The sequence below is a fragment of the Phalacrocorax aristotelis genome, chromosome 1 (assembly GCF_949628215.1).
Source record: "Phalacrocorax aristotelis chromosome 1, bGulAri2.1, whole genome shotgun sequence".
NCBI lineage: Eukaryota > Metazoa > Chordata > Aves > Suliformes > Phalacrocoracidae > Phalacrocorax > Phalacrocorax aristotelis.
The window spans coordinates 185,160,750-185,176,894 of NC_134276.1; the positions used below are offsets into that span (position 1 = coordinate 185,160,750).

Genomic DNA, 16,145 nt, shown 5'->3' on the forward strand with positions numbered 1-16,145 from the left:
TCTGTCTTTTTTAGTGTCAGAAACATTTATGATTTTAAACAGGACAATGCATGGGTAAAATGTTTAAAAAAATTGCAAAACTAACAGAATATGTTCCTGCCTCATAATAAACAATTGTTGAATGATGTTTATTAAAATTGGCTCTCAAGTGACAGTTAATAAATGCATAGTTCTATTATGCATGCTAAATTCAGCATTCTGAAAACTTAAAAGCAGATAGATCAAAACAACGGAGATAAAAAAGTCACAAAGACAAAATACAGCAACACCAGTAAATAACAGGAAAATAATTCTGACTTAAAAATGACTTATTATTAGTAACTTGTAACAACAATTTATAGAACTAAATTAGAGGGAAATCAGAGTCTTTCTGATGTTTTAAATATGCAGTTTCTCTAGTGCATATAGTTTGATCATTCAGCAGAGGAATACACGTTACAAAGTCCCCTTCAAAAAAGCAAAAAACCCACTTTTTCTATGTTCCTGCTTCCAGGTTACACTTAATCATGGCTAATGAATGAAGGAAAAAAAGGGTACAATAAAATTCATTTGTTAATCTATTCTAATTAAAACCCTTAAACATTGCTTCAGTATTTGGAGAAGTTAGACTGTCTATTATGTGGTGTGTTTCTATGTATGTTTTACATATGCCCGGACCATATCCGCAGTGAACCACACAAATAGTGGATTTAATGGGCTTTGTGCCCTTTACTGTAATCACGCCATTGGCTCTTTGATGTTGCATGGATTTGGTGTGATGATGGAAGAGTGGCTTTGACCATATATTTTCACCTCTGTTTCTAAAAGGTGAAGGGCGAAACTTTTAATCAAGGAGCAGTTCATCTTTAATTAGGAAAAATATAATTAGGCATTATCACCTAATTGCTATTACTGATGGCGAAAGTAATATTTTCACAAGTAGTGACCCGTGCTGTATTATCACTCTGCTGTTTACCACATAATGAATCTGTGTTTGTGTTTGGCAGCTAGCCAGCAAAAATGAAAAGGTAATCAACGTGCTTCTCCGCAGTCCAGTCATCAAAGTCACTGGCTTCACAGATGAGTAAGTAACAAAGTCAAGTTGCAATGTCCTAACAGAAACCCTTCTTTAGGAATAACTATCTTTATCTCCTCTGTCAAGACATCAAATGATACTTGAAATAACCATATACAAAAAGCTTTGCAAAATAGATTAGAAGAACTGTGGTATACATCTGGTGTTGAGTTAAAAAACAGTTTAATGTCTCAAGGCACCACCACGGTAGAGTTTTATACCTGCAAGTAATCATCTAATACACTATTATACAGTTAAGGTAATGTATTAATAAACAGCTTGTGCAATTTTGGGAAGCAATCTATAAAGGAATGTTGATATACAGTAGGCACGTACTATAATACAAATAAAAAACAAAATTCCTAGAAAAAGCATGCAGAGCACCTTTTGGTATAGGTTGAGTTTCTTATTCTAAACACTATGTAAATCTTAACTTACAAAAGCTAAAACTGAAATCTTATAGTAACTGCTTATTTGAACTGATCTTCCTGGGTATTTGCCTCTATGTCACAGGATTATTCTTAGGGACAGAGGACTCTGGTACTGGTTGTAAAGGGCTATCTTGTTCATTCAGTTGTGCGTTCAAGTTTTCAGAAGTTAGGAGGGAAGAATTAAAAACTATTTCACTTAAGTCTGATTTTATGGATACGAGATGTGGTTCTTGAAAACTTAACGGCTCTTCTACTAACACCTGTGTATTTTCTCGTGTCATTCCCATATCTGACGGTGACTTTCGTTTCATTCTTGTGTATGATTTGTCTAAATTCTCCATGCCTTGGTCAGTTTTCTGAAATCGCCCAAAGAACCAGATGAAGAAACCAAACAAAGCAAAAGCCAGCAAACTTGGAATAAAAGCCAGGCATTTGACATCAAGGCTAGAGCCCGTGAATCTGCTGTGCAAGAACATGTCTCCTTCAGCATAGGTCCGGTTGGTCAATGGGTTAGTGTTATTGGATCTCCATTCCCAAGATAACTTAGTTCTGTTAAGGTCTTTCAAGCTTTCTGAGTCCTTCACTGTGTAGATCTTCTGTCCAGGACCAATATATTGACCATATTCATGAGGTTTGTAAAATATTTGGTTCTTCCACATATTCAGATCCAAGATTAAAACAAGGAAGATAATTCCATAGTTAAACCATTTGCCTGTTTGGAAAAAAGAAAGTTCTGTCATCTGATACATCCATTTTAGAAGCAGTACAAATGCAGTCATATGCAAAAGCTACTCAGAGAAAAAAAATCCGTTTTTTATTAAACTGTTAAGCAAAGTTGTGACAAAATTTCCACCATAGTCAGATTTATGCTCAGTATCTACTAGTATTTCACAATTAGGTATGGGCACATAATAAAATAATCTTGTAATACCAGCACAGCACTATATAAATTGAATTCACATTGCAGTTTGTAGGTGACCTGTTGATTAGACCACCAGGTGATGTGGTATAGATCAATAAACCTAGAAAAAGCATTAATTCAAGGGCTTAAAAAATATTCACATGGAAATTTTCCATGAAAAGGCCATATTTGATGGAACTGTTAGCATTCCAGGAATGACTGAAGTGACTGAAGTTTCTGGGGTTGGTAATCATGTACATTTTAAGAGTATATACATATATTGTTTGATATATCAACCATGGTGTGCAGATATATTCAGGTGGGGGCAATTGGATAAACTGTGATTTAGAGATATTACACCCTTGAGAAATAGCAAGGGCTGACAGTAGCCTTGGGAGGCTACTCAGTTTAGCTTTTCCTATAGTCTGTGTAGTGAGAAACTCCTCCAAGGAGTGACTCACAGTCTAACATAACTCCTCCTGCAATACTGGAGGAGGAAACTTTTCTCCTTTTATAATTTAAAATTGCTCTTTTGCATGCTTCCTCCAGACATCCAACTGACATGAAAGATAACTTCATGCAATTGCAAAGTTGGCTGTGCTTTGAGTAGGGTGTTGGAACAGATGAACTCCAGGTGCCCCTTCTAACCTAAATTCTATGAACACACAAAATAAATGATACTCTCTTTATAGTCAAAGCATCTCTTATACTGTAGCTGGACATATGTCAAGCTCTTACCTGTGCAGTGATGACTGGCACCACCCAAAACCCCAGCAAATCTATGTCACCATTATGTGAAAGGACATTCCTGGAGGAATGTTCCTGCTGGTGATGAATTATATTGGTCTATGCTGGAATTGTCTTTACGTGTTTCAAGTGACAAAGAAAATGAACATATCAGAGTATCTATCAAATTACTTATGCCATTGGCTTGTAAAGAATAAATGGATTTCAGTTCCTGAAAGTCTCCGTGCTCAAATTGTACGACCAGGATGCTCCAGGAGGGTAAGGAGAGTAACTCCTTGTATTTCAGCAATTGTGTTTAATAGTCCTTTTCAGTCTAGATTATACTTAGACTGAAAATGAACCAGAATGTTCATCCTCTTGTGCTATTGCCACTATCCAGAAATCAAACTGCACTGAAAAGACATTGCAGCCAATCATGTTCATGTAATTCCTGAATAACTCTATCCTTTTTTCCGGGTTTTTATCAAAATTATATTTGACCTGTTAAAGAAAATTATGGTTTTAGAAGATTATCACCACATTTTATAACATTTAGTTTTCTTAAATCAACACCAAGACACTGAAAATGATGCCAAAATATGAAATATAGTAACAAAAAATATAATCTAGCTTGATGCTGTTTCCTGTGGATTTTTGCCCTGTATTTCATGTATTTCTCTCCATCAGAATAATCCTAGCTTCCCCATCACGTATGACCTTTCAACAGACAGAGACAGAATATATCTTGCATAGTGTGTGTTGATGGGCTGTCTGGGACACACATATTCACTGATCAATTGGCTGCTGTCAGAGAGAATATAATGGCTGACTTCTTGCTGCTTTTTCCTCAGCTGCTTGCTAACTTAGATGATTCTCCTTTACCTAACCACCATTCCTTAGGACACAATGATAACGCCACTACTTTTCAGATCCCCACCCTCTGAAAAATGTTTTTGAAACTGGCTGTGGGTTCAAAAGTTATTTGATACTGAGTTGATGCTCAGCTCAGCAGAGAGTGAGACCAACCCACACAGAGAACATGATCACAAAATTTTCATTTCCTTAGGAAAATAGGCTAAAGGCAAATGACAATGAAACAAATATTAGAACCATTATCTGTTTATGTATGGCCAATTTGAAAGAAAACATGATTCGCTGCTGCATTGGCCGTTCACTTGGACACCTTTTAGAACAATAATGTCATCAAATATTACTCTGTGTTTCAACCAGAAAGCAACTCCTTGCTGCATTGCCCCAAAGTTAATTCCTTAAGCCATATTCTTTTCCCAGGGAAATGCATCATAAGCCCATCCAAAAAAACTTTCCACTTCTTTTGTTATTGGCTTCATCAAAATATTATCTGTGGTACTTTGTGTTTCTGCAGAGCCAAGACAGGTGATGTTCCAGAGAGAGCTGCTAGACCCTAGGGATGGTAGGAAGGGGAAAAACTCATGTAGGACCAGTATTGCTCTTTCCCTTCAGCTAGACATGGCAAAAGTGAAGATGTGCAGGGACAAAACAGAGAGCTGAAAGATCAAAATATGAAGTGTAATGAAATGGGGACATTATTGAGATGGCCTTTATAAAGGCCAAAATACACTGTTATGGTTTTCTTGATTGTAGGTTTCAGGTATGACTGACAAAGGAATCTTTAGGCATGATGGCACCCAGTGGATTTCACAGCAATCACCTGTGTGACCACGTTGTCCTAAATGCGACATGTGTGGAGCAAGCCACCTAAGGAGTAAGACTTGAGATGACAGCCTGCTGCTGGTGAAGAAGTTGACTAAGAAGCTAGCAGAAAACACTGAAAATGCTGAATAGAGGTAGCCAAGTTGCTTGATCTCAGGCTTCATGTAGTATCTATCCTACACTGTGGTTTCATAATTGTGAAACTCTTCTAAGATGGATCTGTCTAAAAAAGGTTCCATCCCTCTTATGTTAAGAATTTGAGTGCTCACCTGATCTAAGAGAGATATGCATTTCAATTATTCCCGTTTCAAAAAAAGCATGAACTTGAAACTCCATCACTCAGCTCCTAGACAGAGTTAGGCAGGCAGGAGCACAGCCCTAATCTCTGCTGTTGGGATCACTGGGTCAGTGTGGACTATAATGGGTGCTTAGACAAACAGCTTAGATGCAGAAACCCCAGCTAACTAAGATGAATTGTGACCTGTGTGTCTAAGTGGCTAGTTGCCTGAGACCTGCCTCTGTTCTACAGTGGATCTTCTCAAAACTCCTTAAATTTCTCATTTCTAGACATTTTTTCCATCTTCTGCATCACGGTCATGCTTGATGAGCTCTATGATTTTTCTTTTTCTTTTAAAAACTGTTGTCACCAGAATCAAACACTGTATATGAGTAACAGCCTCACTATAACCATATATGAACACAATGACATCTTCCTACTCCTACTCAGTATTCCCTGTAGCCAAGGGCTGCGTTAATCTCCTTAGACACAAAATGACTGGGAGTTAGGGCTGTCTTGGTTACTTACAGAAAGTATTTGCCTCTGTCTAGGACACAGTGTCCTGTGCTGTCTATCCCTCTTCCGAGACGTACTTTACCGTGGTACTAGCAGGCATGATAGCCAAATAAGCCCAGTTTATCAAGCAGTCCTTCTAGATCAGTGATAAATGTATTGGAACAGACTGTACCAAGAAGCCTGACAGTCTCAACTCACAAACATCCATTTGATGATAATCCCCATGACAAGTACTTTTTGAGACTTATTATACTGACCAACCTTTAACATTATACGCAGACATAATCTATGTATATGAAATGATTGTCTATTAGAACTTAATTTTAGCACAATTTTTTTTTATAGCAAACTTTAAGTCAATATATCAAGCTTATATAGGAAATAAGCTTGGTAAATTAGAAGTCACTCTTGACCTGTCACCTTGCACATAAAATGCTCAAGCTCATAGTTTTCCAGAGTCAGAATAAATATATTATGAAGCTATAGATACTAATTTTCTTTACATATATATATATTTATATATATTTTATATATATTATATTATATATATTTATATATATATAATTTCTTTTACGGTGCTTCAAATTTCATTACAGATGAAAAGTGGTAAGGGAAAATGGAGTCCCACACTATGAAGTAATATAATTTGTCTCCTAACCAATTTCTGTAGGCTCAGTACTATGATTGATGTAGGGTTGGTTCTACTCCAGAGAGGTCTGTGTGACCAAGAATATTGGCCTACACTGGGCACCATTTAGCGCTTCTTGGAGCAGGTGGATTTTTCATAGACATAATCTGAATTGGAAGCATGTAGTAAGATCAGCTCTCAAGACTGGAAGGTTAGTCAATCATTTCAGCAAACTGCGAAGGATTATACCCAGACTCTTCAGTGAATTTACAATGAAGAAAATCAGGTGGTAAAACAGGCTGTGTCATTCAGCCATGCACTACCTAAAAAAGACCTGGTTGACAACTGGTTTTCACAGTGCTGACATCCTTACATGCTACACATGACATTTGGAGAGTCAGGAATCTGATTTGGTGTGTTTGGAGATGTGGTGCAATATTGAAATTTGGTGCAATAAAGATCTCCAAAAAGAAAAACTGGAGGTGTGTAGCTAGTCAACAGCAAGCACTGGGTGTCCTTGTGAGGCTGTGATGCAAAATACGAAACCTTTTTCTAGGCATTGTAGCCTTCAACCACTATTTGGGGATGAAAACTCAATCCCTGTTTTCTGAGAAAGCATAGCTGTTGAGGACAATTGTATCCTCATGGCTAGGGCACTCACCAGAAGGGAAATCTTGACCCTAGAACAATCTCCACTTATGGTGGTGCGGACCTGTGCCACAGGACCATGCTCTGAACACCAGCCTATATGGGACTCTGCTTAGAAACACTTTTCCCCTTCCTGCTGAAGCTGAACAACTGTGCGCTGCACATGAATGCCAGGGGCATTCTCACGGTGAAAGAGGTATGGATTTTTCTTTTTCCTTTTCCAGAAAGGTAACTATTTTCGCCAGCTGATCAGGATGTTGGGCAGTACTCATTTTTTAAGAGGCCGATAAGGTCTATGACAGGTTCAGCAACCAGTCCACAATCCCACATGCAACTGTGGCAATTGGGGCAGATCCTGCAGGTCCAAATATTCCAAACCAGCTGCTGATTCTGAAGCCTTTTTATTTTTGCATGTCCACTCTGTAACAGAACAGTCATGTCCTAAAAAAGAGATCTTGTGTAGAAGCCAGTCTTCAGCAACCCTCCTGAGGTCAAGAGGAAATGTGAAAATTCCACTTATTAAGGCTAGACTCAAGCAGCCTCATGCTGGGCAACCACAGCCAGAGGCTAGTGTAGGAAATGCTGACTTTAGACTCTTATCTCAATTGCAATTTGTGTCTAAAACCATTCAGACACCTCTGTAAAACATTCAGGTATCTTCAAAACATTCTTCATATCTTCTGTCACGTTACTGTTACTAGCTAGATACATGCATACAGACCACTCACAGCTGAACTAAGCCACAAATCCTCTGAGGCTTTTCCACATCTGTGTGCATGGCCAGCTTTGTTTTTACCTCTAACCTTTCTATTTTTGCCCACGGGCTCCCTCAGCCTTCCCTGTGAAGGCAATGCTTGGCCTGAATCTAGACACACTTTTGGTTTAACTCCACAAGCCAGCCATGCTACGCGCTTGCCACCCATGAACGTGATGATTTCTCAGAGTGCCAGAGGGCACTCAGGCTAAATCAGCACTCAGAAACATGTTTATAATCAGCCAGAAAAATCTCATATCTGTTTTGATACCCAAACTTTAACATTACCTATTTGAAACTTATTCATATACTGAGAGCACATGCTCTTGGATCTCCAGTGCTGCTATTAACGAGTATCAGCCAGTCCCCCTAGTGCCTTTTAAGCATGAAAGAATCTGAACTAACGAAGTTTACTTTTAAGTTTTACGAATTTCCCTGGGTATTATAGAAACTAGGATAGACTATGTATTTTCATAAACAGCAGCCCAAGAAGGAAAACACACACTTTGCAATGAACCATCTGTCAAGGGAAATCCAGATGAGTTAAGCAGATGCAGGATTTCAAGTTATTTTTGATGTTCATAGATAAAAGCAGCTACCAAAACAGGATAAAAATATTTAATATTGCGTAGATGCTTGCTAGGAGTTCCTAGATGTGAAGAATTTGAGCAAAATGAGGTATTCAGTACTGGTGAAAATAAGATATGCTTTTGATAGTAAATTTAAAATTACACTGAAGCATATCAGCTACAGGCTGCAGATGTTAACTCAACATTATTGCCAGCTTACAAATTCAGAAATCACAAGTCGGGCCTAAGAAAGCATGTTACTCCTTTAAAGGAACAAGATGGGTTAAAAATAATACGCTTAGTACTGTTTTATTTATCTGCTTTTTTAGACACGGAATTATGCACAAGCAACATTATTTTTTTCCTCTGCAATCATGAGCTTTGCTTTTGAAAGCTAAAATTCTCATGTAGTCACTGAATTCAGGAGCTACTTAAAGCTTTAAGACAAAATAGCAAACAAAAAAAAAGCAAAGCAACTGTCTTAAGACTTGTGATAAAATCAGGAGAGTTGGCAACACAGAGCATGTAACTGAAATCCTCTATCTGTACAGAACTTGCACAAAGCCATTAAGCACACACCAACAGAAAGGTGGTTTGAAGTTCTTTACTTCTCTGAATGCCCCTTTACTTAGCGCTGCTTTTATGTGGGACTGTTGCTCATTAGAGCACACCAGCACTGAATAGGGCTGCTCAGGGGACTCCTAGGGCTGCTTTTATTTATATCAATCAACAGTGAGCAAAACAGACTGTAAAAGAATTTATGAAGAATAAAATTTGCCAGGAAGAAGACGGTGAATGTTATTTCAGCCATGCTTTCTCCTTGCTGTTTGGAAGAAAAGGGTTTCCAGCTTCTACAAATCAGAGCACGGGTCATAGATTTACAGCCTGACTTTATCCCTATAGCAAGTACTAAAATAAACAATATTCAAGCCCTAGGCTTCTTTTCCTGCTTGTTACTAAAAAGAAGTCCTGTGGATAAATTTAACATCCTGAATCTCGTGTATTAAACGGGGCTTAAATATAGCAGGCTTCCTGCCATTACCAGTGTCCTACCCCCATGTCATCTGCTGCAGTTGCATTCACGTGCATCCCTCTCTACCCTCATTTCACGTTGGATTACATTCATCTTGTTTTATATATATTGAACCAGTTCTTTCTTTTATTAGCTCTTTGATTTGAGTAGAAAATTACAAGTATCTACACATCCACACAACGACTGGAGCTTGAAAATAATCCAAGATGATAACCTAACCTAAGACAAGAACTGATGGCAAGAACAGATGGTTCAAGCGAGACTTACCCAAAGGGAGGTTCTTGTGCCATGTGTTATGGCTGTTTATTAGATCTCCTAAAGGGTGGTGTAGCACCGAGATAAAACAGGCACTCAGTAGACAGAGTACGTGACGTGCAGTCAAATGGATTGATTTGTCTAGTGAATCTAATAAATGGATCTTGTTAATGCTGAGCAGGGAAAAATATTCCTCAGCCCCTATTCATTAGCTTATCCTCATTAAAAGGACACCTTCTTGCCAGAAAATCAGAAAGGCCTCCAGTCCTCTCTGCAGAAGACTCTACAATACATAAATATTGGATTCAATCAGTTGGTATTTCTGATCCCTAATATATGTACTTTGCTGTTGCTTATTCTTTGTTCTTCCCTGATTATCAGTATCCCTGTCTCTTCTACAATGCAAAACTGTTCGTTGCTCTTCAGTCACTCTTCTACCACCCATTGTTTTTCATCTACATTAATTATATCCTGAGTTTCTGTATCTGATGGCGCAGCTCACCCTACCATGCCTCAGTCACTGTTCATGCTCCTCTGTGCACCCATTCCACTACTTCTCCTTATACAATGGCATAACTGCAGGGCATCTGGGAGCCTTGTAGGACTGAGCCCCTCCAAATTCATGCTCTAGTTTTGAGAAGTAGAAAAAAAAATCTTCTTCACTATCCTTCAATCAAATATTTGATGCTTATACACCCCACCCCCCACCCCCCATCCTTTCCCTTTTTGTCACCTGGGAGAGAAAAATGCGTTCGTCATGTGCACATCCCGTCTTCCCTTACGCCACACCTTCTAGTCACTGACCACGAGATCATTTACTTCACCCTGTTCCACAAACCACTAGTGGCTCAAACGGTCTCACTCAGACACGCCCCAGCCCTTCTTTCTTCTTGCTGGTTGTCTGTTCTCTCCCAGTATTCGAGCAGGGCACCTACAACCAATTTTGAAAAACCTTCTGTCCCTAGATCTGTACTTCCTACTGGCCCGTTTGCCTTCCCTCATTCAATAGCCAGCAGGTAACTTTTGCACTCATTTTCTCTTCTTTGCTGGTTTTTAATCCGATCACTTAGATTTCCACCTTCTCTGCTGAAAATGCCTTTTCTGAGGCCTCATTCAGCCTATCTTGTCTGAGTCCTGGGTTCATCATTCTTTCTTCCTCGGCACATTTTCTTCCCTTAGCTTTTGCTGCCTGGTGAGCTTGTGACTCACCTGCTAGCTCTTGGCCTTATCTTTGTATCATCTCTGAATGCTCCTTTTGTCCCTGCTCTGCAGGAGCTTCATATGGTTGTGTCATTGGATGCCCTCATCTATCTTATTCCTGTACAGTATCATGTGCTGTGACTGTTTATATTAGCAGTTAAAGACCCCTGTCAACTCACACCTGCATTCTTTTGCTACCCATTATTATCCACCTTTTCCTGATGTAGAGAGAGGAGCTATGCTCCTTCTGCATGGCTTGAAGGTAAAAACAAAATATTTACCCCTATTTAACCTTCTTTTTTTCATTCCCTACCGTTACTAAAATACTGTCTCAGAGTATGCAAGGATCAGGTACTTTTTATCTATATATACCATCCATTTGAATAACTGCAATTCTATTTTATTTGAGGTTATTTAACTGTCTGCTTCTGGTTAGATGACTGATGGAAGTATGGTTATGAGTGGCCTTTGCCAGATGAGAACGACTGAAGTTATGAAAAGATATTAGCATAAATCATAGCAAAGGCATAGCAAAACATAAGAGATTTGAAAATTAAATAAGCCGCTAATTCCCCTGGAGAGTAAATTTAGATAAAAGATCTCTGAAGCTACATTAGGTATTACTTAGTGTCACAAGAAGTTGCTGAAATCCATGAAAAAGAGCAGGTCTCTCTGATTTGTAAGATACAGGTTCCTCATTTCCCTGAGATGTTTATATATGGATGATATGGATATGGACAGATAGACAGAAAAATAGCAATCTGGGACACACACACACAAAAAGTATGTGGTTCAGAACATGTTAGCATGAACTTATTACAGAAGCTACAAAACTACACAGTTCACTATGTGACTGCATCACAGTCTTTAAGATTACATACCTGTTATATGTATGTGATATTCCTCTTTGAAGATCTTTTGGAAATAAGGTACTTTGAACTGCATGTGTGCAGAAGGCAAGCCTGGGAGATTCACTTCAACATCACCCATAAAATGTGGAAACTCCCAGTCCTGTTAAAAAAAGAAAAGTAAGAGCCTAAATATAAGCTTTCTTGGCATGTTTTTGCCTTTTAAAATGGCTTAAATTCATAGAAGGGAAAGGTTCTATTTTTAAGCCTCCCATTATTGCATTTTCTTACTTTAAGTTTGACCGAACCACCTGAAATAGAATACTTTGTTTATATTAGATATTACAATATGTTTTTTACTGCAGTTCCACATAATTATGTGTTTAAAAATTTACTTCAGAATGACAATATTGAACCCACTGTACCAGCTGATAGTACAAAATAGTCAAAGCATATGAATACCTATATAGCAACCTTGCAATACTAGTTACAACTTCCGTTACTAATTTGGCAAACAGTATACAGGTAAGAAATTAGCAAAGAAGACCTGACCCTTTCAACTATGTCATATAACTGTATGCTACTTTTTCAACTTATAGGGTGTTTTCTGTATTTGGTCTTAATATATCTAAATAAACACTCCCTGCAAGTGCAGGCCCTTCAGCGATATCTGCCTGAATCAATCCAAGCACAGTTTTCTCCACTGCTGTATTTCAGCTGACAAGGTAATGCTGGAAATGTGGAAGCTCTTACCTATCATTATGCATATTTTGGTAGCATGAGGTAACTCAGCTGAGGAGGAGCTGCATTTAAAGGAATTTTTCGCTTGGTTATCTGCACCCACCATCAGTCACTTGAAAATGGGCATGACAGCATGGCTCATTAGAGCCAAAACTGAAAGTCTAGCAATAGTGCTAAAATCAGTACGATTACTGCCAGAGTTGTTACTCGGTGCGCTGCAGACTGTTGGTGATCTGCTGTTAAAAACATACTGGCCCTGTTCCCATGCATACCGCTGGATTTGTATCCCATAAGTTAGTGCAACAAGCACCTGAATTACTAAAAATAAGACAAAGGAATCTGAAAGGTGAGGAGCTCTACGAGTGACTTGTACTTCCTTCACATGAAAACCATTTCTGTGCCGCCGTCTCCCCAAGAGAACCAATTCTTTTTTTCTTTCAACTTTATAAGGCTGTAAAGTTTCCTACCAGGGTAATGAAAAAAATTATTCAAAACTCAGAATCATCTCTGAGAGATAAATCACTATATATAACTTCACTTCCAAGAGTTGCTAAGTGCTCCAACATTTTCTACAGTGGAAGGGAAGTGGAAGAGTTTTATCAACAGGGAATAGCATGGCCAAAACACTACCGGCGCTAATTTCTGCTGTTTGTGATACTAAATTAAAAGGATTAATAGGAGTACCAACAAGGAGAAAACCTCACCCTCTGTACCTGGTTCTCAATGTTCACAGCGATACAGAAAGTGCCAATTTACAGATGCAGAAGATAAGAGAAATAAGGATGCTCTCCTTTTGCCTTATCACTAATGCAACGCATGCACTCCTGGTCACAAGGTATGGTAATAACTGCCCAGCTGCACAATCCCTTACACTGCATTTGCAACCGTTCCTTGGCAGGTGGGAGACACTCAAAAAGTGCCCGAAGATAAAACTGTTATGGGTGTACACTCTCAGTTCACAGTATCTAATATATGTCTCTGGACTGGTGTCTCATGTTAAGTCATACATGCTCTCGCTCAGGAATAAATAGGAAGAAATGCATTACAAATTCCTGAAGATAAATGGAGAGCTGTGGACTCTGCATTAGAAATAAGTACACACGGGACTACAAATTCAGCCTCCTGCTCTTGCTTTGCCCCAGTGCTCCTACTGTGCCTTTTGTTGATTTACAGATAAAATTCCACTGTACAGAATTTTGTATTGGACTGTGCCTTTGCATCTGAGCTTTATAAAAATTTTTTTTTCTGATCTGTATGAATATCACCTGATAATGAGTAACTAGAATGCCAGCTCTGTCAGATGTGCAATTTACTGTATTATTTGTCTGAGCAAACAAATGAATATATTTCATGAAACTAAAGCAGAAAGAGAGATCCAACCCCAACAGTGTGCTACTGCTTCTATTATAACAGACAGGTGAGTGGAAAGCTCATTAGAAAAATACATATTTGACACTCCAAACTACAGCAACCTTTCACATGTACATTATTTCACATTTTCTACATATATACCTCATACTGTATGAAGCATGCCTTAATTGTATCATGATCTCTGCTACCCTGTAGCCCCATAATATGGTATTGCTGTTGCTAGAGAGATGGGCACAGGCTGGCACTGGAGACCTCACAGCTATAAACAACCCACTCATGCTCAGCTAAAGAAATATAGATCTGGGGCAGGACAAAACTGCTTTTAGGGGTAACAAGGAGAACAAAGAAATATCTAACATAGGTGAAAGGCACTGTGTATAGTAAATGCAGCTGTAACGTGGAGCTTCAGATCAGTGAAAAAACAGCAAGTTCTAAAAGTGTGTTAGCAAACATAAAAACGCCCCCAAGTAGATCGTAGAACGAGGAAAAGAAACCATCATGATGAACACCATATCCAATGACACGCCGTAATGCCGCCACAGAGCACCACCAGCCTGAAACTGCCCATTTCAGGACCTGCAGGAGCAGGGGGAGGGTGGATGAAACACCAGCAGTAGAAGCTAAGACGTGCATGTGTAACAGTTTTGACATTATTATTATTACTGAAACTTTTTCCTGCACAGAAGTATTATTTTCTGTAATAATCAGATCTCAACTAATAATGATTCTTGGATTACACTGTTAAAATTCAAACAATACTACTAATAAATTATTGATTTTATCTACAAGGTGTTTCTTCTTTGCCCATAAATAAAGTTTTGAATGTAACACCTTTATCAGTATGATTATAAAATCTGTTTATTTAAGAACAGTCCCACTGGAAATACAGAAATAAAATTAAGAAAAGCAACAAAATAAACCAAAACACAATAAAATGTGTTTGAAAGCAATATTAAAAAACAAAGAAACTAAAATAATGAGATAAACCTACTGACTTCCATGAAAGTCACTACAGCCATAGCACTTAGGAAAATGAAGCTTCAATTTAGGTGATTAAATAGCCTTTGGGGCTTCATTTGGCTCACAGCTTTGGTAAGTGTGAGCATTTACTGTCCATATAGTGACATTATCACCTGTGGACACATAGCTATAGTATTATTTTTGTGCAGGAGAAGAGCAGATGACTATTAACTTCTTGGGCTAATGCCAATATCAGGTTGTCAAATCCAAACCCAACAAAGTGGCCATACCTAGATTGTAAGAAAATGTTGCCCAAAATCTTTTGACTTTATAATTTTTTCCTTACTGACAAGCAGAAAGACAGCTTAATTTCAGCAATATCCATAAAATTTTTCCCAAGAAATTCAAGGCGCATAGTAGGAATAATTTACCTCATTTGTTAATAGGTATACTAATAGCCCAAATGTGCAAGACCATAAATCTAACTGCTTCCCTCTCTGGAACACAGCTCAGGTCTGCATCATGCTTTCATACATGGTATTTTCTCTCCGTGGTCTCCAGTATGAGTCTGTGCTATCAATCTGTGCTCACCTCTGGGACATGAGTGACACACACTGTTCTTTAAGTTCTCAGCTCATAATTATGCAAAGTTCACTTGATTAGCTGTAGTCCTTATTGCTGAGGTGCCTGTACTCTGCCATATCTGGGATCTCATTAGGAACTGGGTCCAAAATATCATACTTAGAATGTATCTTTACTTGCAGAGTTTGAAAAAATAAAGCCATACAACCATACAGTTAGCTCGTATTTGTGTCTCTCATACTGCATGAACAGATTTTTTCTGCTTTCAATCCATCAGCATCAAATTCCTAATATTCATCTACTTCAGTGGTTTCCAACCTGGGGGGTCTGCAGCATAGCTCCATGCAGTTTATGAAGAAGAAACTGACCTAGAACCAGCAGGCTTAAATAGCTGCACAGAGGTCTCTAACCTCACTGGCAAGTTTTGTGGGATGTGCAAATCAAATGAGGTTATTGCCTCATTTCACTCCAGTCATGAGGAAAGCGCAGCCAGAGGATGAATTTAAGATCACTGAGGGGTTCATCCTAGGGTTGCAATGGGCAAAGGGAGCACCTCTGATTTCCATTGGCTACCTCATTAAACCCAGGAGCACAGACGAAACTGGATGCTGCAAAAGAGGAGATCATGGAATTTTGATTTTCTGCCCTTTGCTTCTAGTTCCCCATGCCATGCACACATGCTCTGCTGCAACGCCAGGTATTGGTTTAAGACCCTACAGTGGAGCTGGCGGCACTGACTTGTTATGTCTTTAAGATATTTTTAGTAATGGTAACTGAGCATCAAAGCCACACTTTCTGATATGATCAGGCCCTTCTTTGCCATCACCTGAGAAAAAGGGAAGGCATCGCTGGCGAAGCCCTGTCCTGGCTCTCAGACAGGAGATGCAGCTGCCCTGGGGCTCCTGGCTGGCTGTTGGCGAGGCAGTCCCGGGGCATGTTGGCAACACCCAGTGCCCTGG

The 16,145-nt window shown here is 38.9% G+C and overlaps 1 protein-coding gene across 4 annotated transcripts in view; it reads right to left on the reverse strand.

Annotated features, from left to right (window-relative positions):
* Positions 1-544: 544 nt before the first annotated feature.
* Positions 545-16,145, reverse strand: part of TMEM117 (transmembrane protein 117) — a 237,064-nt gene continuing 221,463 nt past the window's right edge. For all 4 annotated transcript variants that reach the window (XM_075080966.1, XM_075080963.1, XM_075080965.1 and 1 more), the window contains 2 exons: positions 11,566-11,695; positions 545-2,197 (listed from right to left, as the gene is read on the reverse strand). In XM_075080966.1, the coding sequence (XP_074937067.1) occupies positions 1,557-2,197; positions 11,566-11,695 (771 nt within the window). In that variant the 3' untranslated portion in view covers positions 545-1,556. The remainder of the gene's footprint in view (positions 2,198-11,565; positions 11,696-16,145) is intronic.